Raw genomic sequence first — 23,022 nt, 5'->3', positions numbered from 1 at the left:
TTGACCAAGTCGAAAAGCAGAGTCCCCTGAACTGATTCTAGAGTATCTCCAGCTACTCACCCTATCTTCACCCTCGTTTCTTTCTTTGCCTTATTTCATATATATTTATATATATATATATTTTGGCCCTGATCTCCACTTTCATGGTGGGCCCTTAAAAGGTTTAGGTGGCAAACTTGATCCTTTAAAGAAAAGAAGGGTATGATTTTTTTCCCCCTGCTTGTGCTGTTGGTTTCGTGTAAAAGCGAAAGGGATTACAGAAACAGGCTATTTTTTCTTTCAAAATGTGCATGTGGGTGTATATGTCTATGCATGTGTGTGAAGTCATGGTACATGGCAATACTAGCTCGGCTTATCACTGCACTGCTGGACCTTGAGTTATCATAATTCATAAGAAATTATAAGAAAAAAAAACTGCATGAATGTAAAGATTTGTTTTTTCAGCTTGAATACGGTAGTGGATGTATACACCTACTGATTTCTGAATAGTTTTCCAAGAAGCCTTATAAAAGCTCTGCTTTATATGCAGCTGAATTCTTTCCCCTATGTATCTAAAACGTTTAATTTAATGTTAACCTTGCAAACAGCCTTCAATAGCAGTGTAATGCGGTGTTTTCTGGACCCCTAACCCTAAGCCTACTTTGAAAAGTTTTCCAGTAAAATAGCAAAGCCTTCTTGAAAGACAAAAGCTCACTCACTCCTGTGGTATTGTTGTGCAAAGAAACAGCAAGGAGGAACATGTTTTCTCATACAGTCTCATAAAGTCTTGTCTTCTACAAGACAGTTTTATAACACTATTCAATGAGCAGGTTTTGCAGAGACATAGAACTGCTTCATTTATTGGCCCCACAGTTGATGCTAAGGAAGAGAAAAGCATGGCAGGCCCATTGTACTTTGGACGTCTCATTTTAACTTCTAAAAAGTACTGTACACCAACAACCAGACAGCAGGGTTGTTTTGTTTTTTTTTTTCTTTTTCCTGCGTCAAATGCTTTTATCTTTTACTCTTCAACTGCTGCTCCAACTGCATTTAGCACCTACACATGAACTGACAGACTGACTGACTTTAATTTGTAGTTTATCTGTCAGCGCTCACACTTCAATACTTTCAACTGACATTTTCATTCAGTTCATTCAGTTGAACTGGTAGGAATTCCTTTCAGGACTTCCACCTCAGCTGACACCAACCAGCTCAACTGATAACTCACATTTACACTTGAATTCCTTTCAGCACTTTCACTCAATCTGATATGTCAACTTTGACTATGCAGCCACATACAAAGTTATTCCTGATTCCTATTCTAAAAACGTTTAAAAGTATACATATATAGTGCAGCTCCTTACCTCACAAATATGACCACAGTTTTTTATTACTCAGTCTTTATTACCAAAAATACAATTGCAAAGTAGTGACATAATACTGCAGATGATGCTCTAAAAATAAATAAACATAAAGCAGACCTCACACTGCTGTCCAAGACAATTCCATGACGAACCCCCAATACAAAATTGAATATGAGTAAAAATACACTGATCAGGACAGACATGTTATATGTTTTCACCTCCTTTGGTTTAACGCACGCGGCTCATTTTGCTGTGTTTAGCTCAAAACAGACTGAGTAAATAAGAACAGAACCCAGATTTAATCTAAAACTTTTTTTTGCATTGTTTTTCTCTTTTGTTTTTTGAAATCAGATCATTAAAATACATCTTTATAAAAAAAAAAGTAAGTTTTTAGGTTCTGCAGTATTAATCTACAATATGTACATATCTTGGTACTATAAATTTAAAATACAGTACCAAGTCTTTACTAGGTAAAATAGCTCATAATAATATATGAAAGGGCTGTTTCACAGACTTGGTTTGTTGTTGTTTGTTGTCCACCCAAACCGCTAAATAAAAAGAAAATATAGATTTGTCTCCATGGAAAATCTGCTGAGGGGATCAAGGTTTTCAATCCCACTTCAATAACAATGACTGTTAAAATAAAATCTGGGTCTCTCACTAGAATATTTAGATATTTGACTCAAGGTTTGGCAGAAAGGTCAAAATTCTAGCTTCAAAACAAATAATACCTCGAAACTAAAAGGCACAATAAACCACAACAAAAGACAATTCTTTCAATGACAGTCAGAGCTTATTGCTTTCAAATGATCTAACATGGCACAGATTTATGTTTCTGTAGTTGTGGCATAAATTATAACTGACTGAGGAAAGTGTAACTATAGTGAACAGGGATAGTCCCTAACTACTTGTAAAATTTTCCAGCTCTGGCTGACACTGCACTGCCTGGTTTTCTGTCAAAATAAAAAAAAAAAAAAAAAAAAAGATAACTAAAATACATCATTTCTCTCCTCCCGTGTTTTCTGCCTCTTTCTGCACTCACTGTTAAACAAAGGCAAAAAAACACATCAATGAGCCCACACTGTTGCACTGGATGACATGCCTCTGATTTGAGTCAATCCCACATGCACCACCCTGCTGCTGCTCACACTCTGTAACGCACCAAATGTGAATTAATGCACGGCTAAAAATAGTCCCCAGTAAATGCACAATTTACAGCCTTTCTGCCTGACATTTGCTAAACCTTTTCAGAAAGTGTTTATGGCAGGTTTTCATAAATGTTTAATGAATAGCTTTGGGCTATTGTTCTAAATGGGGTAGGAAAGATGGAAATTATTGACAGACGTCCTAACATGTTGTCGGCTTTGGTCCTTTCACAGGATTTGCTGACAATAACAAAAACATATCGCTAGCTGGGGCAAGAAAAAAAAATAGACAAGTTGTTAAATTACAAACTAACAGCTGAGCCAGATTATCAAAACTTTATTTGTATCAAAAGCAAAAGAAGAAAAGGAGTGCACCCAAAATATTGTTGATAATCTCTGACTGCACCGCCCGGTTAGCTCAGCTGGTAGAGCATGAGACTCAGTCTCAGGGTTGTGGGTTTGCACCCCACTCCAGGCTGCACCCAGAGTGGGGGCCCACCACCTGTGGGAGGTGCCATAGGACTTCAGTGCATTGTCAGCTGGGAGACAGTAGCCCCCACGACCTGGGCCTGGACCCAGATATGCGGCATCTCTGATTGCAAAGGAAAACTGTGTGTGCTCACAACTGTACAACAGACACTTTGTTCACCTTTGGTTTTACCAATGAAGTTTGTCTAAGTAGTTGTAGGCTGGGCTGTTATTGTTTTCTATATTAACACAATCTGGAGAAAACTAGTGAGCCACGCTGCACAGATAATCATCACACCAAATCATCTGAGAAGTAAAGCATTTTAGATTTAACACCACAGATTAAAAAAAGTGGATAAAGGTAAGGCTGCTGGTTGTTACATAGAACAGCCTTACAATAATGTCAGTATGTCGCATTAGTGAGGCAGCGGAGGAACAGTGAAATGAACGAACCATCAGTTTTACAACATAGTTTAGAACGTGGAATTTATCTGAATTTATCGAAGAGAACGACATGTTACTACAAAATTAGTTCAAACATTTTTTCCTGAAAAAGGGGCAGCCCTACTCCGAAATTCCCCCGGTGAGTGCTGAGTGTTATTGGCCCACAGAAATGACTGACAAAAGACTGAAAATAAAATCCAGGTTAAGCAGAATTATTCCTTTAAAGCAGCTTTCATTTATTCACTGATGGAACTCAGTCATTACGAGCCATTAATGGAGGATCTCATGTAACGGAGGGGGGCGGGGTGTGTCTGTGAGTTAATGAGATGGGAGGAGACACAGAAGCCTCACTTTCGTGTTATATTTTTCTCAGTCAGACATGTGAGCGGTCTTTAGTTCTGCCACGAAGGATTGTAAATTAAAAGCCAGACAATAATTATCTGCTACGATAATGAGAATTCCAGGCCAGGTAACAGGTCTTTGAGATAGAGATTTAATTTCGTTTTTTCCACTATGCTACACAAGCACGTGCAGACACAATTTCAAGTTGTTATGTAAGGCAGGGCGGTGGTGGGTGGGTATGAATTATGGATATTCCATTTTATCTTAATTTCCTCAGCTCTGTCTGTGTGGATGGAAGGAAGGGGATGGCATACTGATGAATGAACACGAACGTGACATGGTGTGCTCTGCATGACAGAACTACACGATACATTAGAAGACTGTTGGGATTAAGAGAATAAGCCTTGACTTCAATCTAACTGAATTTTCTGTTAATTTCAAATTCTTGAAATGAAATCGCTAAGTTTTTGGGCAAAAACTGCAGCAGAAACAGAAATGTTCTCCTGTAAGGCTCTATAGTTACCCACACGAAAGCACCCCATTTTATTTATTTATTTATTTATTATTTTGTTTCCCGAATGAATGGCACAGTTAGTCTGACATGAATGAACATTAAAGTGCGAGACGTATTTTGGTTGTTCCTAACATGTTTCTGGGTGATTAGTTTCAATTTTTCTCCTTTCAGAATAAAAAAGCTGTTTGCTGACATTTATTCTGTATGAAAAAAAAAAAAATCTCCAGACAGCGAAAACCAACCCATCACAGTGAACATGTGAGCATGAAGCCTACATTTTTATCACTGTACCAGGTTGAGTGTTTTTAACATCAGCTCTGCAGTAATTATCTCACACTCCTGTTTCTGGTCTGGTCAGTCACATGAGAGGACATGGGTCGACTATGCCAAGAAACCTCAAACACATGTGACCTTCCAAACTTTATTTTCCAGGTCTTCTTATTTCAGGCAAGTATTTTAGCTGGGACAGCAGTCATTTCAAGTCGAGTTTGACACTAGAAAGTCTGTATTTTAAAAACACTGACAAAAAAAGAGAGTAATAATTATTATAAAATGTTAATATATACATCATAAATTGAATGGGCTATAAAAAACGGACTATGCCTTCAATGACAACTATTAAAGTGTGCCTAGCACCACAATCAAGTGACAACAGGTGTGTCTGATTCATTACATCGTTTTCCTGCTTTTATGTATCTAGGCACCATACAATTGAAATAACAGCCCTGCCTATGCTAACTTCCCTTTTAATCATTCCATTTCTTTTTCAGCCATGACCAAACACCTCTGTCGCCACAAGACTACAGTCGTCTAAAACCAATTTCTGCTCGTCAACTTCCACGCCTCCTTTGAGAACTATTTCTTTCTCCTCTAAAGACTTCATAAACAATCCAACAAGTAAAATTACAGTCGCTCATAGAAACAAAAGAAAACAAAAACTGCAAATAACAATAAACATTTGCCTCTTTAAACTGGCATAACGGAAACTAACATGCATAAAAACCTGATAAATATCAAATCATATTCAAGCTGTGATAAATGCCTTTAGGCATTGGTGAGTTTGCACATGTACCTTCTGAACAAGGCTAGAGCCTCAACTGTGTCAAATTAAATACATTAAATATTACAGTAGCAATAAAAAAGCTGCCTTATAGTCAATATATGAATTAAACTGGAAAATATGTGATTTTTATTTTTATTTTTCCATTTCTGGTGAGGGATTGTGTGGTTTTGTGAGGTATGAACTTGTCCCTGTATAGTGAAAAATCTAACTTGGGTTAGAGCTCGGGTTTGTCCCTTGAAATCAGAATCGCTTCCCTACAGACACACTCTGTGTCTCTATCGTCAAATTATTTGATACAAATATTAACAGCTTATAACACTGTTCTATTTTTTTTACATTCCTTTCAAAGGATGTGCCACTCAGAAAATCATTTCATCACTTGTCTCCACACCTGTTCAGAGAGTCTGGATTGGACAGTAGTTATCGCAGCCTTACGGTCGGGAACCCTCTGACGCCACAACCGACCTGATCACACAACATGAGAAATGACAGTTAACTGCTATGGTACAGTAGACGTGAAATGGTTACACCTTGACATCCACCACAACCACCTTGAGGTAAAGAAACATAATGAAATACTTTTGTGGGCAGCAGATCATTGTATGAGCACAGGATCAGTGTTAACGTAAAGAGAGGGAGGGAAGGACAGGTCTCACTCTGCTGTTTGGAGGCTTGGTTGTGCTTCTGGTTGCTGCTGCTGCTGATGCTCCTTGTTGAGAATGATGCTGATGATGTCTCCCTCGTGCTCCTTCATGTGCTCCATCAGCCGCTCTTTACTGGTGGACTCAAAGCCGCAGATACAGCAACAGAACAAGAGCACACAGTATTCCATACTGGGCCCCGGGACAGGGGCCTGGGTCGTGCGTGGCTGGCTCTGGGCCTGAGACTGGAGCTGTGCAGGGTCCTTCCCCTGGGGGCTTGGGGACTCACCAGGCCACTGTGAAGGGTCTGTGGTGGGTTTGGGGAGGCCCGCTGACCTGTCCACAGCCAGGTCAACTGCTGCTGCTGCTGTTGTTGTTGTTGTTGTCGGTGCTGGCACTGGTTCCACAGGGCCTTTTACTTTGTCCTTGGAGGGCTGGGCCACAGCAGGGCGCTCTGCCACGGACTCCAGCACTGCAGACAGCTTCTGAGGAGCTCTGTGGGAAATAAAAGAATCATCAGGAGGCCAAATTAAACCACTGAGCTGTAAATTTCGCTCTCAGGGAAGTGTTAGACCACTGAGGAAAAAGAGAGAAAGACAGACGTCATATAAACCTCAGTGCATCGATGCCATAAATATAATGAAAGAGGTTTGAGGAAAATGAGAAATCAACCAGTGATATCTTAATCAAATATTCACATCCAGTCTGTGTTAAAAAAAATGTTTAAACTTGTTGCCATCATACGGGAGGAACTGCTTTCTTTCAAAGATCTGTCTTCACATTCTTTCCTGTTTTTGTTTTATGTAGTTATTAAAGTCAGAAAATACACCGGCTGAATGTGGCCACTGGGAAGAGACTGCAGCTGCAAAAGACACTCAACAAATAACCTGTGGGAATTACTAAGAAAATAAAACCGGACAGTTAACTAGATACACTCCCTGGTTGGGAACCGGTGTATTTTTTTTCCTGGCTGTAATATTATGGTATCTGTTTTGAAGCTGTAATGCTCTGATTCACCACATTCACACCGACTGTTATCTTTTACTTTGTCAGCCTGTGCGTCTTTGGTGACCTCTGCTGGGACTACAGATGGAAACGAGCCTTTAGCTGTATCTGGGGCAATAAATGTCCCTGTTAAATAATTTAAATAAAATACAATAAACTGGATATTTCCACAAGTTTCAATTACATTTAGCAGCCTTTAGGAATTTTCTTACCTGCATTCAGTGTCAAAGAAATCAAATAATTTGTATTCACTAAAAGGGCACATGAATGAAATGCATTTTATTTTATTTAAAGCTACTCTTTAAACTTTGTACACCAGGGACTACAGATGGTGGCACTAACAGTTCAGGCTTTTACTCTAACAAACATCAGCAGCTGTATTTAGCTGTATTCAATCCTTGAATACAGCTAAAGCTTTTCCAGGATTGCCAGTGGATGTACAGTAGATATGTGCAAGTACAGAAACAAAACCTTAAAGAAACCCAAACTACAGAGACCACTGTAGCTGAGGTCATGTGTTTACCGACTGCTCTGGGATATGGCCTCGTTAATGGCTTTGTTAACTTGCTCATAGTTGTAGTTCTGGTCTCCGGCGTGCTTCCACATGTGGGATTTGAGTGACGGAGGGTGACTGCACACGTAGCCACACAGAGAGCACCTAGAGAGGCGAAGAAATGGGAAATAAAGAGGAGGGACGATGAGTAACAGAGTGAGAGCGGATCAAGTCAAAGTTGATTTAATATGCGCACTGAGTTTCTACTAATCCTTCTCCTACTTTCTATCAAGAGGAATCATCCTGACTCAAGGCTCCACAGGGTACACTAAGCTTGAGAGACAGAGACAAAGAGTGGAGGGCAGAAATAGGATTTACAGCCCACTGGTGGAGTCAAATTAAAAGAATTATGGATCATTTCTTTAACAACTATCCAAATGCTTCAAGTATCAAATAACATTCAGGATAAAGAACTCAAACATGTTTCCCACAGCAGCCACAGGTTAATTAACAGACTGTGTTGTTTAAAAAAAAAAAAAAGGTGAGAAGAAAATCAAGTTTTCAGAAAGCCTGCGTTGATATTCACATTTAAAACATTGTAGTAGGCTGGGGTGTGATGTTGCTACAATATTTTTACAAACACACACTAAAGAATCTCACATTCAGAGCAGACTGCTGACCACAGACTGAGCCCAGACTGAACCTGATCACCATGAAGAATATCAAAGGGACTTTTGCCCACTTGATGATATTTTTATCTCCCATATACCCTGAACATGTATGGTTAGTTTTCATCCCTATCTTTAAGGTGTAATCAGACCGGTTTAGTCTGGATAGACCAGCTGCCCAGACACAGATAATTCCTGACACCACTAAAAGCTGTAGTCTGGGCTAATGATGCTCACAATCACTTATTTCTCTTTTTTGACACCAGAGAAGATAAATAGACACTTTCAGTGAAGTGCAGACTGACTGGCTGCCACTCACCAGAATATGATTTTTTTTTCCATGTGGGCACTGTGTAACAATTTATTTTATTTTTTTTTGTAAAAAGCCAGTGTCAACAGACCAGACCTGAATCACGTTCTTCTTGGTCCGGACCAAATGAACTGTGCTACAGGTGTGAAAGTGTCCTCAAAGTCAGGACATATCTCTGTCCTCTGTTCTGTTAAAAATCTGTCTGACCATAATGAATAACTCAGAACAAGCGCCCTGACTTCATGAAGGTGCAGTGCTAAATAACTTGAGTTATTTACCCTTAATGGACAAAGAACGGCACCGTCTGTATTTCGTTTCCGTATGGAAACATGCATTCCAGCGTCGTGGGCACTGATGACACTATAATAATTGCACAAGTACTCAGTGGAGTGGAAATCAGCAATCAGTGCCATGCTCAGGGCTCAGGTTATTTAACATTTGAAGAAGGACTGCGTATTCACCCCCATTCACTTCCTCCGCCCACCAACCACTAACATCGCAATCAGAAGCCCGTTTCTCAAGTCTACAGCCTGTTGGCACCATGAGAGCGCACAAATGTGGTCACAGAAGCCCAGCAGTTCTTCATTCTCGCCCCGGAGGTCCAGTGGTCATTCTTATCATCTCTCTCTGTAGTCAATGTGTGTTTGATGTTTCTCACCTGTACTGCTCCAGCAGCTGCACAGCTTGGTGCTCCTGAGGGTGCCTCCTCATGTGGCTCTTTAAACTGTTCATGTTGGTGGTGGCAAAATCACAGCTACAACACCTGGCAGATGGAAAAAGGAGAGACGAGAGATGAGAGGACGTGGAGATAGAGCAACTGGTTTAACAAGCCTGCTTTTGAGGTCATCGTGTTGCTTCTTTACACTTGTCGCCTGAAGGGAGATCAGGGATTTACAACAAAACAGAGAGGAAACTGCTACTTTAAGAAAAAGTATAAATCACAGTGTTTTCTACTCTGTTGAACTTCAGATGCTGCGGTTGGAAGGTGAAACTGGCTTTTCAGCTGCTCAGAAGCAAACACGAGGTCTGCAAACAGAGGCTACACTCAGGGCCACTGGCTCTGCATGATGCATGCATTTGCACCTTATAATGTGAGGGTTACTGGGGCTAGAATATTAACAAGACAGATCTGACCAAAGGAAAAGTTAAAAAGCAAAAAAAAAAAGAAGAAGAAAAAGATACAGTCTTACAACACTTTGTTTCAACAACATATAATTATTTATATTCATTTTATTTATACCAAATATGATTATGCATTACCTATAGGGACTGTTGAGTGAATCTCAGGAGATTAGACGGTTCCCTTGTTTTCACCTATTTGAATGTACTTGGAATATATAGATCTGGCTCATACAATATTTCTTAACTCTTGCTCTTACCATTGGCTGACAGAGTGCTTGATCATTCTAGCTACCTGACCTTTTCCAGAGCAGAGAGAAGCCCTGTAATGTGTATGTGTGTGTATTTTTGTATGTACATTTGACCTTAGAGCACAGGCAACAGTGTACCGTTAAGAAAGCTGACGCAAACACCCATATGTGTTCACGCCGAGCGAGGCCAAGTGCTAATACAGAGTGTGGGAGAGACACTCAAGAAGGGCACAGAGTGAGAAAGTAAGACTGTGCCTACACGGTGAGATCACTGTGCTGGTCCGAGCATTACTGAGCACTTACTGCCACCTAATGGATCCTTCTCTAATGAACATCCGTGTAGTAAACATAGTTGTACTGGAGTTAGTGAATAAAAAGCTAGGTTATAGTATTTGTTTAGCTCATTTAGGAAGTGAAGAACTGAACTGAAACTGAGAGAAAACTAAAAATGTAATATTCAGTGAACACAGCAGAAACACAGGAGAGGATCTGAGCTCTAAACAATGTTCTATCTGCTCAAATCTGGTGCTGACAAGTTTTACTTATAATATACATGAAAAAAAACTTATTTAACATATTCTAAAGCCCTGTTAAGGCAGGATAACGTCTGCAAAATAATGAACAAAACGTCTATGTCCAATTTGCAGCAGAGAAGAGACGCAATCAAAAATGCAGAGGTTGGTGTCTGCCTCATTAATGTGCTGTCAGTGTAGCTAAACATTACATGTAATGTACCACTAACATAAACAATAAAACACATCCATTTTTCAGAAACAAACAAAGGAGCAACTGGATCAGATTTCAAACTCTGAATTTGACATTTTGACATTTCTTTTGTTGTAGAAAACAAAACCCAAAACTTTTAAGTCAATATCAAGAACAAAGCCAGTTTGCTCTGTTCACTGAAACTGCTCTCATGTCCTATTTCACTGTGACCATATATGCTGTAATAAGAATAACACCCAACCACGCTAAGAAAAATATGATGTATTATATCTACAGTACATGGAGAACACTGACATTTAGGACTTTTAAAATGATTTTTTACTATGATTACTATGAAGATCAATTTTATTAATGAAATACATTCCATAATGAAAAAAAGGAAACTTCTCACTTCTCACGTGCTTTTCTCTCAGTGAAAATGAGAAGCTGAAGTCAGATTCACTCATCAGTCAAACAAATAGGTGTTGAAAGGGCTCATTAAATGATTAAAACAACTACATGGAGAGTTTTCACAAATTTACTCCATAATTTATGAAGCATATACTCTGGGTAAATTATTTATTATGTTCCACGTACTTTTTACATGCATACTAAATAATTCACACGGTTTAATCCTCGTGCACCCAACCAGAAACTGATTACAAACCAGTGTGAACAGATTTAGACTCAGATTTAGAGTTGACTTCTGAAAGCTGGTTCCACTCTGGGACTAACTCCAGGTTATTAACATACATTAAGTTCTGAGCTTCATGCTTTCTTCATTTTGTCTCTCTCTTTTTTTTTTTTATTCCAAAAGGGCAACACAGAAAAATTTCATGGAGTCATCATCTAGCTGGTATACATAAAAATCACTGGGGATTCTTAGTGATTATCTGATGTTTTCAGTAACATCACTGGCTGTGCACATAACATCACATGAATTCCTCTACACAGATATGTAGGAAACACGATTCTAAATCAAGTTTCCTGTAACTTTAAGCTGTTGTTATTAAAACTCATTCAAAATGCTAATGAAACAAAACCCCACACCGATTGCTCATAGTTCCTAATTAGGAAGTTTAGTCATTTTAAGACTTCATTCAGGACCTGTGGACACCCAGTAACTCTGGACTGGTTATCAAGTACCGGTATGACTACTTGCATTTTGGCGACAGTGGTGCATTTCTTCAACTTTTCTTAACAACTCACCGATAAGGCTTGTCAGAGTTATGAATGCGCCGGTGGTTCCTCACCCCGACATACGTAGAGCTGGTGTAGTCGCACACATCGCACTTATACATCTTCTGCATTTGACATTCTATAACAGAGCACAAATGAAACCGAGAACAACAACAAAAAAAAAAAACATACAGCAACAGGAGCCCTATGATTTTGATGATGGAGGACAGTGTCAGCTGGCTGTTTAAATATGAAGCCTTAAAAGCATCTTACCTTCATCTGTGACCCGCTCAGCTTCCTCCACTGTGGCCACAGTTTCAGTGACGGGTGTGAGACCTGCCATGTCCCCGCTGAAGCTATGGTGATCCCTTTCATGATTTCTTAACTGACTCTAAGTAAAGGCAATGCAGAGAAACAGAAACACACACACACACAATAAGATTTCTGCACAAAGAAACGATAATGTGCGCAGTTAACATTCAAAACAGCTTGCAGTGATCTTCAGTGATGCACCATGCAGGTTTATTAGGCCCTCTGACTCACTAATGCCACCTCTGGAGCAGATATCATAGCAGTGGGCCAGTCTTCACCCTGCACAATTACAAACTCTCTTATAGCCTAACTCCCACATCTGCTGAATAATATGATGAACTTAATAATCTCTGCTGCAGATCAGGACTGGAATCCCACGATAGCAGTGGAATCAATAGTTTTCTCCTCTGCCTGTATCATCAAACTGAGGCAAACTTTCACTGCTGAGCTGCACCAGGATCTTCAAACTTACATCTCTTACTGACAAGGTCTGTCACTGCACACAGGGAACTCATACAGCTAATTTAAGGCCTCTATAGGCCTTAACTCATCTTCTTTAATGTTTGGAATTGCTGATAAACAAAAAACCTCTGACAGGAGGTGTCACGGCCCGGCTCTTAGGCCATGACAAATGGTCCAGAATGTATTTTTCATGCATTCTAGATGGACTGGCCAGGAGCACCCTGATGCAGTAATGTAAATTCCTAAAGGGAGACGCAAACACAAGCAGCAGCCAAGGACAAGACACGACCCCATAGGCCATGGCAGAGCCAGAGGGCTGTAAAAGGAGTGAGGCAGGCTCCAAGCTGTGTAGCTTCTGGATTTCCATTTCTCTATACAAGCCACTGCCTGCATATTACAGTCTTACCACAAAACATATGCAAAGACAATGAATCTTCCAATATATGTTCTACACAGATATTTTAAAAAAACACACACAAAAAAACCTATTGTGTCCTCAGAATATTACCTAAACTACACTGTGGTCTTTGCTGTCATCCATTCAAAACCTGTCCCCTCCTATGTTATATGGCTGAAATGAATAAGTATTTTAAATATTTATTAACCTGATGATTATGTTCTCATTTAATTGTTCGCATCCACAAAATGTCATAAAACCGTGAAAATGTGCATCATAATTTCCCAGAAGCCCAATTAACACAAACTGCCTCAATCAAAAGCCCAAAACTCAACATTACATCTTCACACTTCAGAGGCTGGAGCCAGACAATGTTTGGCATTTTAACTAACAACATAACATAAATAAATTCCTCTATACAATTAATCTGAAACAATATAATGGACTTTATAGCCCCTTTAATACAGAGTGCCCAAATTGTAAGGGTTCAAAGGTAATTGGACGCTTGGCTACTTTGTATTTCTTGGTCGTCTTTGTGTCATTTCAATATTAGTTCATGCACAAAAGAGCAGACATGGCTCAGAGAGAGTAGAGACTTGGAGTTGTCTGTCAAGATGAGGGGCAAGTAAGGAGATGACCAGAAAAAGAGTACTGATTTGCCAAAATCAACAGTCGAGTATGTTCTAAAAAAAGGCAGATGTGAACACAGGAGAATGAGAAAACAATAAACGACCTGGTAGAGCAATGAGCAGAAGTCTTGTGGGTGACGGGGAAAACATTTGCATGGTAAAGAAACACCGCTTTGTGAGATGGCACAGAAAGTCAAGAATGCTCTCAAGAATGTAGATGGACATGTTTTTCCTGTAGAGAAAGCTTCATGAGCCCTGGTGAGCCTCAAAAACACAAAGGCCAGGTTGTAATTAGTAAAAACATGCAAAAAGAACTGGAACACAGTTCTATAAACTGATAAAACAAAAATCAGACTCTGTCAAAATGATGGAGAGAGGAAAGTGTGGAGGGGAAAAAAAAGGAACAGCTTGTGACCCACCACCACCTAGCAACACCACCACCACCTCATCTAACAAACAGGTGCTGATTCTGTTATGACTTGTGTGGTATTTATTGATGATTTCACTGCTGACAGAGGCAACAGGATGAATGCAGAGGTCTACAGGAGCACTCTGTGCTCAGGTTCAGTCAAACCTGAACCTGTTCAGGCAAAACTCATTGGATGATATTTCATTGTTCATCATTCAGCAGGACAGTGATCCTAAACATACAGCCAAAACAACCAAAGAACTTTTCAGGGTGAAGAGGAGGAATGTCCTTGACTGGCAGAGTCAGTCACCTGATCTCAGTCCTATAGAGATGCACTCCACCTGCTGAAGACCAGACTAAAGGCAGAGAGAGCCCACAGCAAGGAAGAGCTGGAGGTGGCTGCAGTGAATGCTCGGAGAGCATCACCAGGGAGGACACAAAGTGTCTGCTGATGTCTAAAAGTCAAAAACCTTCACAGTCAAGATTTTACACAAAATATTCCATTAATCCACTGAATTAAATGCCTCAGAAATCAAGATACTTCATTACACTGATGGAAAAAAAATCAAATATTTCCATATTTCCATTACAACAATCCTGCTCAGTCATTTGCAACATGGCCCACAACGATCTTAATACAACCAAAGAAATTAAACAGAAACATGGACAAAAACTTATCCCCCCCCCCCACTAACAACTAGACACTGCATGTGTGTGTGTGGGGGGGGGGGGGCTTTTACACAGTGGTACAAGAAAGACTTGCTCTGCCAGTGTTATATTTACTGGGAAATATCCACATACAGTTTGTGGTTCAGCATATCCTGCACTTCTACTGTGATGAAAACCATGAATATGACCATTAAAGTAACAGGATTGAAATGCTGTATGTGAATGTTGAAATCTCCTCACCTTATAGTGGAAGGCATCTGGGCACTGCTTGCACTGGTACATCCTGGTCTTGCAGTGGTGGATCATATGGCTCTCCAGATCCTTACTGTCTGAGGCGATGTGCTCACAGATGGGACACTGATACGGCTCCCTCTGCCTGTGCACCCGCAGGTGCTGTTTAATGTAGCCCTTGTTGCCGCTGCTGTAGTGACACAAGCGGCATCGGTATGGCCTTTCACTGCCAGGGATGTAGTCCACAAGACCGCCATCAGGTGAGGCAACCAACCCATCCATTCCTGGGATGGTGCGCATGTAGCTCCCAGCTCCGTTTCCTGTGACCACGCCGGCCATGGCTCCGTTTTGGAACTGTGCATTGTCCTGAAGCTCTTTTAAGATGTCCTCATCAGAGGCATTCTGGTCCGAGCGTTCTCTCAGTCTTTCAATGACAGTGAGCAGTGAAAGGCTGATGCCAGCTTTAGTGGCAGGGCCCTCCTCATCTCCCTCCCCGAGGTCCAGCGACCCCAACTCTTCCTCCCTGCCCCCGCTATGAAGCTCCAAGTCCAAGAGAGCAGCTGTTGTCCCTATGTCAGAAGACTTCTGTCCAGCTGTGCTCACTTCTACCAGTTTCTGGCCCACATTCGGGCTCTGTGCCTGGGCTGTGATGGTCTTCGCTCCTACCTTGGTGCTGGAGGTGGGGAATTCAGGGGTCCTCATAGGCATAGCTACCAAAGCCTCAGCAGCCAGTGAGTGCAGGCGAAGAGACTCAGAATGCGTCCTCTTGCGACCAGCTGGGGGAATGTTTTCATCCCTCGGAGAGTTGCTTATAGCGACAGAGGATTTAATATCAGCTCCTAACGGCTGCCTGTCAGTAGCACCTGCACTGCAGCCAAGGAGCACCTCATCCTTCGCAGCTCCCACGTGGTCACGCTCTTCCTCCTCCGCATGCAGTAAGCTCTTAGCCCTGTCCACGTCTGGTCTAAGAAGAAGTGGGTTAGTTGCCATGACTGAATCCTCAGCTGAAGGAAGGCGCTCTACAATCACGTTAATGTGGCCGGCACTGTTAGGACTGCTATTGATAATTTTCTGGGCCGATGACAGTAAGCTGTCTGTGACAGAGGTACTATCGTGATGTCTATCTAACTCAACCTCGGTCTCCGCCTCCGTTGTCACCTGCACCTCCACCATGGGCTCCTCGGAGGTCAGGTCTTTGATAGGGTACACACTTTCCTCCTCCTCTCCTGCCGTTTTTGGACTTTCACTGATATTAGCAACTGGATGATTTAACACATTCTGTTTATTGTCAACAGCCAATGGCACACAGAGCTGCAGCTTGAAGGAAGTGGGGAGCTTTTGCAGACTTTTATCTTGAAGGACAGGAGAAAGAACAACTATTTCCTCTCTGGTTGCGGCAGTGTTGGCTGCAGCCTGGGCCTCTCTCATGGTAGGAGCCCCATCTTCATCCTCGAAGATGGGGTAAGAGCAGTCGACCAGGCCAGCGTGCTTCCAGGCGTGGGTCTTCAGCATTCGCTGCTGGCTGCACACGTAGCTGCAGATCAGGCACCTGTACAATCCATACTCCTCGTAGCTATACCATTTCTTCTTCTGTGGTAGCTCCTTGGAACCGTCCAATGAGCCTTTGATGACCTCGGTTCCTAAACTGCCACCACTCCCAGTCCAGTCCCCATCCTGCTTTCTTAAAACCTCTTCCTTCCCTTCAGCGTAGGTATCCAACTGAGTGGAGTTCCTCTTCAGGTTGCCTCCATTGTCAAAGTGCAGCCTGACATGCTCCTCCAGCTGCCCGTGGTCTCTGGAAGTAAAGCGACACTCAGAGCACATGAGGATGAGGTCACTGTGCTGCTCATTGTGCTGCTTCAGGTGCTCTTTCAGCAGAGGCAGCGTTTGGGAGAGATAGGGGCACAGGCTGCACTGATAGCATGTTACCGTCCGCTTGTGGTTGCTGCTGCTGCTGGCATTGCCTACCTCTGTTACCGTGGAAGTGATGTTGTTGTTGTTACTGTCACCTGACACGGGTGGAGAAAGTGCACCATCAGCTATGCTGCCATCTAATCTCATCACCTCTATGCTCTCCTGCTCCTTACAGTTCCTCTTAATTTTCTTATTGGGAGAGCCTCCTCTGCTCCGCCTTGCCCCCTCTTCACCCCCTCCTCCCTGTAGAGAGGAGGCCTGTTGGAATGCTCTTTTCGGTCCTGCCAAGGTGCAGCGGCGCTGGGGCCGTTTCTCCACGATTTTACTGAGCTTCTCAATGACCTGGATGAGAGAATCAGGAGCTTGTTTATGTTGAAAACTGTGGGAGGTGTCCTGTACTTCCTGCTGGTTTTGGGTTTGAGAGGGGGACTGCAGTGCTGATGGAGTAGAAGAGGAAGAGGAGACAGTGGAGGAGTGTGTGATGAGTACAGCTACATTGCTGATCTCCTCCATGACCTGGCAGAAAGCAGAGAACAAAGAAATAAGTGTGTGATCTGGTTGATGAACTGTATTTCAACAGATGTGTCCCCTTAAAACTAATATGGATACTGGTTTTTCAGAATTTTATCCCAGTCAGGGTGAATGTGACACAGCATTTAGACAATCATCAGTTTATTTTTACGCAGGATAGGATGTTCTTATAACAAAAAGTAGTATGTTTGAGATAAAATCCTCAATATCCTAACTGAGTGACATTAACACTGACAGCCTACCTATCCAACCTGATGGCTTAAATTTACTAATGACTCATGTTCTCAGAGGGACAACAGCTATCACTATTTTAGTGCATGATTCTTAACAATTATTGTCAGTATAGTTTATTTGTCTAAAGTTACTATATATTTTTCCAACTTAATGACTCATTCTATAAAATACAGGAAGAGAGTGAAAAATATCCATCATATTCTGCAACAGACCATAGTGTCTTCTTCTAATTATTTGTTTTGTCTTAACCAAAGTCCAAAGTTATTCAATTTACAATGATTAAAAAAAAAAAGAACAGACAAACGCAAACCAGTTAAACTTCTATATGGGTACCCAGAGAAATCCAATCTATTTACATCTGTTGAAGGAAAAACAAAGATGTACAAAGAGTCTAGTGAGGGGATTGGCTGTTTAGAAGAATAGGGAAGTGGAGAAAATGAGCACCACAATAAGTGTGACAGTTTAACTCATTCATGAGAAGCCCTGCCACTGCTCCCCAACACACAGGCTTACAGGCGCGTGCACCATGTGCATCTGTTTACAAACCAAGCCTGAGGGAAATGGTCACATCTCATGTGGGTGAAATAACTTCATCTCAGCAAATCCAACACTTTCTTCCTTCTCACTTTCCGACCACAACTCACGTTCCTCTTTTTCCTACTTCTGCTTCTGTATGACTACATCAAAGCAAGAGGACACACATTTGGAAAGGGGTAACCACATTAAACAGAGGCTGGCCTAAAATTATCATACAAGAATAATTCACTCAACAATAACAGACTTTTTCTATTAGAAACGTCTTACCAGAACAATGTAAATCTGCCAAATAACCAACGCATGGTCAACTAACTTAAAGTCTGTCAGTAGAAAAGATAAAAGCCAGGCCTCCTGTAGTACGTCTGACACAGTTTTATGAGGCTGAGTGTGGAGTGCGGTCAGTGCAGCCTTTCTGTGGACACCATCATGTGCTTCAAACCAGTCTAAGATGAGCAGCTGTTATGTCAGGATCTAAAAATATTTCATCCACGTTCATTCCTCTGTAGAATGAAGCTGAACACAACTCATCCTGACACACCGGATAACTACTGTACTAAATCAGCTGGCTAACGTTAGCCGACATGCTGAAGCTGCTGCGACACTAAAGACACTTCCATATGAGGGGAGAACGAAATTTGAGTAAAAGGGAGCAGGACATACACTGTTAGCTTCGCAGTTAGCTTCACAGCTTGCTGTGTGCTATTCAAAGACACACACACACACACGAGTCTCACACTGTGCTAGCAGTTACTCACTTTACTGTACAAGGGCATTTTAATGATCTTTTCTGTTAATGAGTGACGGAGAAGCTCGTGACTGTACTTTAATGAAAATATACTCACTGACACAGAAAGGCCCGGCGCTCTTTGTCCTCACCACATAAAACTACTTTGTTTTATTCGTTAGCCATAAAAAGTGGCCTCTCTCTCCCACATTGCAAAATGGCGAGGATGGAATATCAGTCACGTGACTCGGAGTTTGGGTCAGGTGGCCGACACGAATTACCATGTTGCCTGATGCTGCCTTCACATGCTGCTCGTAAAACACACCTCCGGGTTTTCGAGCTTCTCGTCGATGCGTTCAGGGCTTTGAGAAAGATTTAGCAAAAACAGCGACTAATGTCGTGGTTACAAAGACAAATGTGTGCGCAAGTGTGCGCAAGGCGTTTATGCTGTAAATTACTAATACAATTTCTCATTTAATTCATTGAGTGCAGTCATGCAGATACGGTGGTAGGAGAGAGTGATTAATGGTGTGTATCAGTGTGCGCATATATGTTGATCCATCCATCCATCCAACTATCCAACCATTCAACTGCTGCTTACTGACTGTGTTATTTATTTGCTGGATTGCCTTGCTGTGTGAGTCCCTGTTAACCAGTGCTTATTACAATGACATGTTTCCATTTTCTAGTTGAATTACTATTCACATTGTGTATCATTCATGTGATAGCATAGGTGGACAGAGCTGGTACCAGAATTCTGTAACTTTGCCTTGATAATTTTGCCTTTGCACATACAGTGGGAGAGCTGACAGTAACAACAACAACAAATAAAATAAAATAAAATAAAATAAAATAAAATAAAATAAAATAAAATAAAATAAAATAAAATAAAATAAACATAAATAACAAAACTGGAGGATGTGGGGTACGGTGAGCAGCAGTAATAACTGAATCAGACCCTGAGTGAGGGCTCTGACAGCTTAAATATACCATCTTAATAAAGTGGTGACTTACATATGTGAGCAGAGTGTTTCACGTAAACTCATTTCATGAGATTTGCTTCTGTCAATATTCCTATGACATGTCTGATGGGTTCCCGTCTGTAGACCCTTGTAGAGTTTGACAGCTTTATCTGTTGAGTCTTTAGTATGTTTTTATAGGGAGGGGAGAACCCTCTGAAGGGGCTAACCATTTTTTCTCAAATATAATAAAACTGGGTGCAAATACACAAGATAATTACACAAAGAAATACAGAATTACTTGAAAATGTATGTGTATATGAGCACTCTCACATTTCCACTAGTTTCCAGGTGATGGATTTTGATAAAATTTGTGTAATGATTTTATACAGTTTACACAAAAATTACAGAAACCACATTATTCATGTGTGTGAATATGAAATTCTAACCTTTCAAATATGACCACTCTCAGTTATCCCTATAAAGATGTGTGTTGCCTCAGCTGAGGATGAACCCATTCTGGTGTATAATAATAATAATAATAATGAAACTAACATCTGAAAATCCCTGACTTGTTTTGGAAGTGGAGATGAAGATAAAAAAAAAATACATGCCCACCCTCAACATAGAAGAGAAGGCAAAATCAAGTACACATTACACTTTAATTTAATCCAGACTCCACTGACCGTGGTCCACTGAAACCTCCAGCTGCTGTTATTTTCAGTGGAGGCCTGCTACATTATCTACAGCTTAATGTCAACATCTAGTGGTTCCTTCATGCATGTGCAACTCAAGGTTGGTGGGTTTCCATTTATTTATTTATTTATCAGATTTGTTTTCTCAGGTGAGTTTTCAATGGATAACTAAAGAGCCAAATACACAATCATGGCAGTTAGACCTGATGTGTTAACATACACTTTGGTTTTCATGCAGCCTGTGCAGACACCTGGATTGATGAAGAGTTTATTCCATCAGAGATGTGTGTTAGAGTAAAAGATGCAGGTGTAGACATGCTTTAATCATCCCTGATCTCAGATGTCTTCAAATGTAAACTCAAGATCTGTCCCACTATCACCATTCAGAACAGGTTTAAAACCTGCTTTTGATTCCAAACTGACTGAAAATCTTCAAGAAGAACTTGAGAGACTGAGAACTTCACACCTGGAGGAAAAACAATAGTATGAAGCTGAGGTCCTAAAAGTGAAGGAGAAGGCTGACAACCTTCAGAGTGAGCTTGAGAGTGAACACAAGTCTCATGCAGAGAGAGACTCACAGAACCTGCTCCTGATCGAGAACTTGAGGGCTGAGCAAGACACCCTCCGTGTGACGACGGAACAGGAGATCAGAACAGAGCAGGAAAAATCTGCTGAGAAAGAGATGGCTTTGCAGAGAGAACTGGGGGAGCTGGAACCTCAGCTCAGCCTACAGCTTTCGCTCAACCTTGATCTCTCCACTAAGCTCAAAGCTAAGAGAGAAGAAAACCAGTCTCCCCAGCAAAACACCACCGAGGAAAAGCAGGAAGAAATGTCCACAGATGAGCTCGCTGACCTGAATCTGAACCAATGGAGACCAAGGCGCCAGAGGAAAATGAAAAATAACGCTTCAATCTGGAAAATAACTTGCCGCTTTTTAGGCTTTCAAAAAAAACCAACTAAAAATACATTTCCTGCATATTTTCCTTTGTTGAGTAGTAACTTGTAATTGTAGAGTTTTTAAAGAACCTTTTGACATGTTAGACCTTGTTTCTCTTAAAGAGAAGTACAGTTTTTCTTACTTTCACACGCTTTATCATTCATTTCACACCATCAGTTTAAATTTATATGATTTCCTTTGACGTTTCAACATCTTGGCCAATATGAAAGAAAAACCAAATAAATTATTTGTTCGGAAGAAAATTATTTGAAACTGTGAGAAACCAATGTGATGTTTGACCACCATTTTGTCCATCCACCTCCTAGATGCAGCAGACTCACTTCCTGCTCATGTCCTGTAGTTTGAAGAGCAGCTTGCAGACTTGTGCGATGTGGGCTGCAACAATCCTTCAGAGGTCAGGTCAGGAGATCCAGGGATTGGTGGATCAGGTCAGGCCACAACATTCTCCTTCCAGCCCTCCTTAAGGTTGGACATATGAGTCAGAGAAAAAAAAACAATCATTAGTAATAAGTAAAAAACAAACAGACTAAAGCAAACCTTCAACATGACCTCAGATCTCACCTTTGGTTGCCGCTCTTTCACTTCCTCTGACTCTGGTGTCTGCTGCTTTCACAGACTGTGGTGGAACAGTCCAGAGCATCCATTCCTGCAGGGTTGAAAGTCTGCTGGGAGTCTCTGAACTCATCTATCCATCAATCCATCAATCCATTAAGTTAAAACTTCATCACATTCCAGTTCTGTATTGCCTGTGGAACTCCTCCTCAGCATGTTCTGCCGTGGTGTTGTGATCTTTGCAAACCCTTCCACAGAGGCTCAGCAGTAATTAGCAAGTCCAATGTCCTTACGTACATAGAGGCACTAGAAAACACTATTGTCTCCTACTGCACTTTACACCTTTTGCAGATAAGTCCAAATGGAAAGCCAGAAGTTTAAAAAAAACACAAATGATCAAGCACTACAGAGTACAAGCTTTTCTTCATCTAAGTGATAAAGTTAAAAAAAATTCACAATAACAAATTTTTAAGAAAAAGGATAGCTATGAAAGGAATTAAAAAAAAAACCTACACATAAATATGTAAAGTCAAACTAAAATAAATAACAAGCACATGTAAAAAGTGCAAAAGGACAGAAAACTAACAACGTCTGCTGACAATAAGGGAGCAATGTGTGCAACAGATAATGTAAACGTAAATAACATGGATAAAGAGAGTAACACCATCACTGGAAGTTCAGCCACAGAGTAAGGCCTCAGTTCATAATGGAACTACAACAGCTACACAATCATTTAAGCAGAATTTATGGTCTGTCCAAACTTCAACATGTCTTCCTCACTCTGTTCCTTCAAGCACTGAAACGAGGCCTTAACTGTGTCTTCCCCTCTAGCATCTATGACATGGTTTCTCTAGCATCTGTAAACATCTTTTCAGGTTTGCCTTCTGAAATGGCTGTCACTCTGTTCACATTGTTTATAGAGATTAGCAGTTCTACTTCAAGACAAAGCCTGTTTTCCTTAAGACTTTCTCTTTAATTCAGCCCATGACAATGTCTCATTTCAAGTATGTCAATAGCACATAGCTCAGTAGGAGCAAATTAATCATTATTGTTCAACCTGGTGAACTTGACATATCTATTAGGTTTTCACAGTTGACACTGCGAAACTTGGCAGAGCGA

General features: G+C 41.1%; 1 protein-coding gene across 2 annotated transcripts; it reads right to left on the bottom strand.

The window, feature by feature from the left end:
- Positions 1-1,371: 1,371 nt before the first annotated feature.
- znf507 (zinc finger protein 507) lies at positions 1,372-18,953 on the bottom strand. 2 transcript variants are annotated; one of them, XM_041036477.1, is made up of 9 exons: positions 18,858-18,869; positions 17,789-17,836; positions 14,809-17,229; positions 11,964-12,081; positions 11,721-11,829; positions 9,095-9,199; positions 7,489-7,623; positions 5,976-6,455; positions 1,372-5,784 (listed from the first exon to the last, which is right to left on the bottom strand). In XM_041036477.1, exons 3-9 carry the CDS (start codon positions 17,224-17,226, stop codon positions 5,751-5,753), a joined length of 3,399 nt encoding a protein of 1,132 aa, XP_040892411.1. In that variant the 5' UTR covers positions 17,227-17,229; positions 17,789-17,836; positions 18,858-18,869; the 3' UTR covers positions 1,372-5,750. The 2 variants fall into 2 exon arrangements, with proteins under 2 accessions (XP_040892411.1, XP_040892403.1); XM_041036469.1 differs by lacking the exon at positions 17,789-17,836 and having other exon boundaries at positions 18,858-18,953.
- Positions 18,954-23,022: the final 4,069 nt, after the last annotated feature.

The sequence above is a fragment of the Toxotes jaculatrix genome, chromosome 1 (assembly GCF_017976425.1).
Source record: "Toxotes jaculatrix isolate fToxJac2 chromosome 1, fToxJac2.pri, whole genome shotgun sequence".
In the NCBI taxonomy this organism is placed as follows: domain Eukaryota; kingdom Metazoa; phylum Chordata; class Actinopteri; family Toxotidae; genus Toxotes; species Toxotes jaculatrix.
This window is presented reverse-complemented; position numbering and strand designations above follow the sequence as displayed.

Coding starts and splice junctions, on each gene's coding strand:
- znf507 (XM_041036469.1), bottom strand. CDS start 17,226: ATGGAGGAGATCAGCAATGTAGCTGTACTCATCACACACTCCTCCACT. Junction 11,830..11,963: donor TGAGCGGGTCACAGATGAAG/GTAAGATGCTTT, acceptor GCTCTGTTATAG/AATGTCAAATGCAGAAGATG. Junction 6,456..7,488: donor GCCATATCCCAGAGCAGTCG/GTAAACACATGA, acceptor TATTTCCCACAG/AGCTCCTCAGAAGCTGTCTG.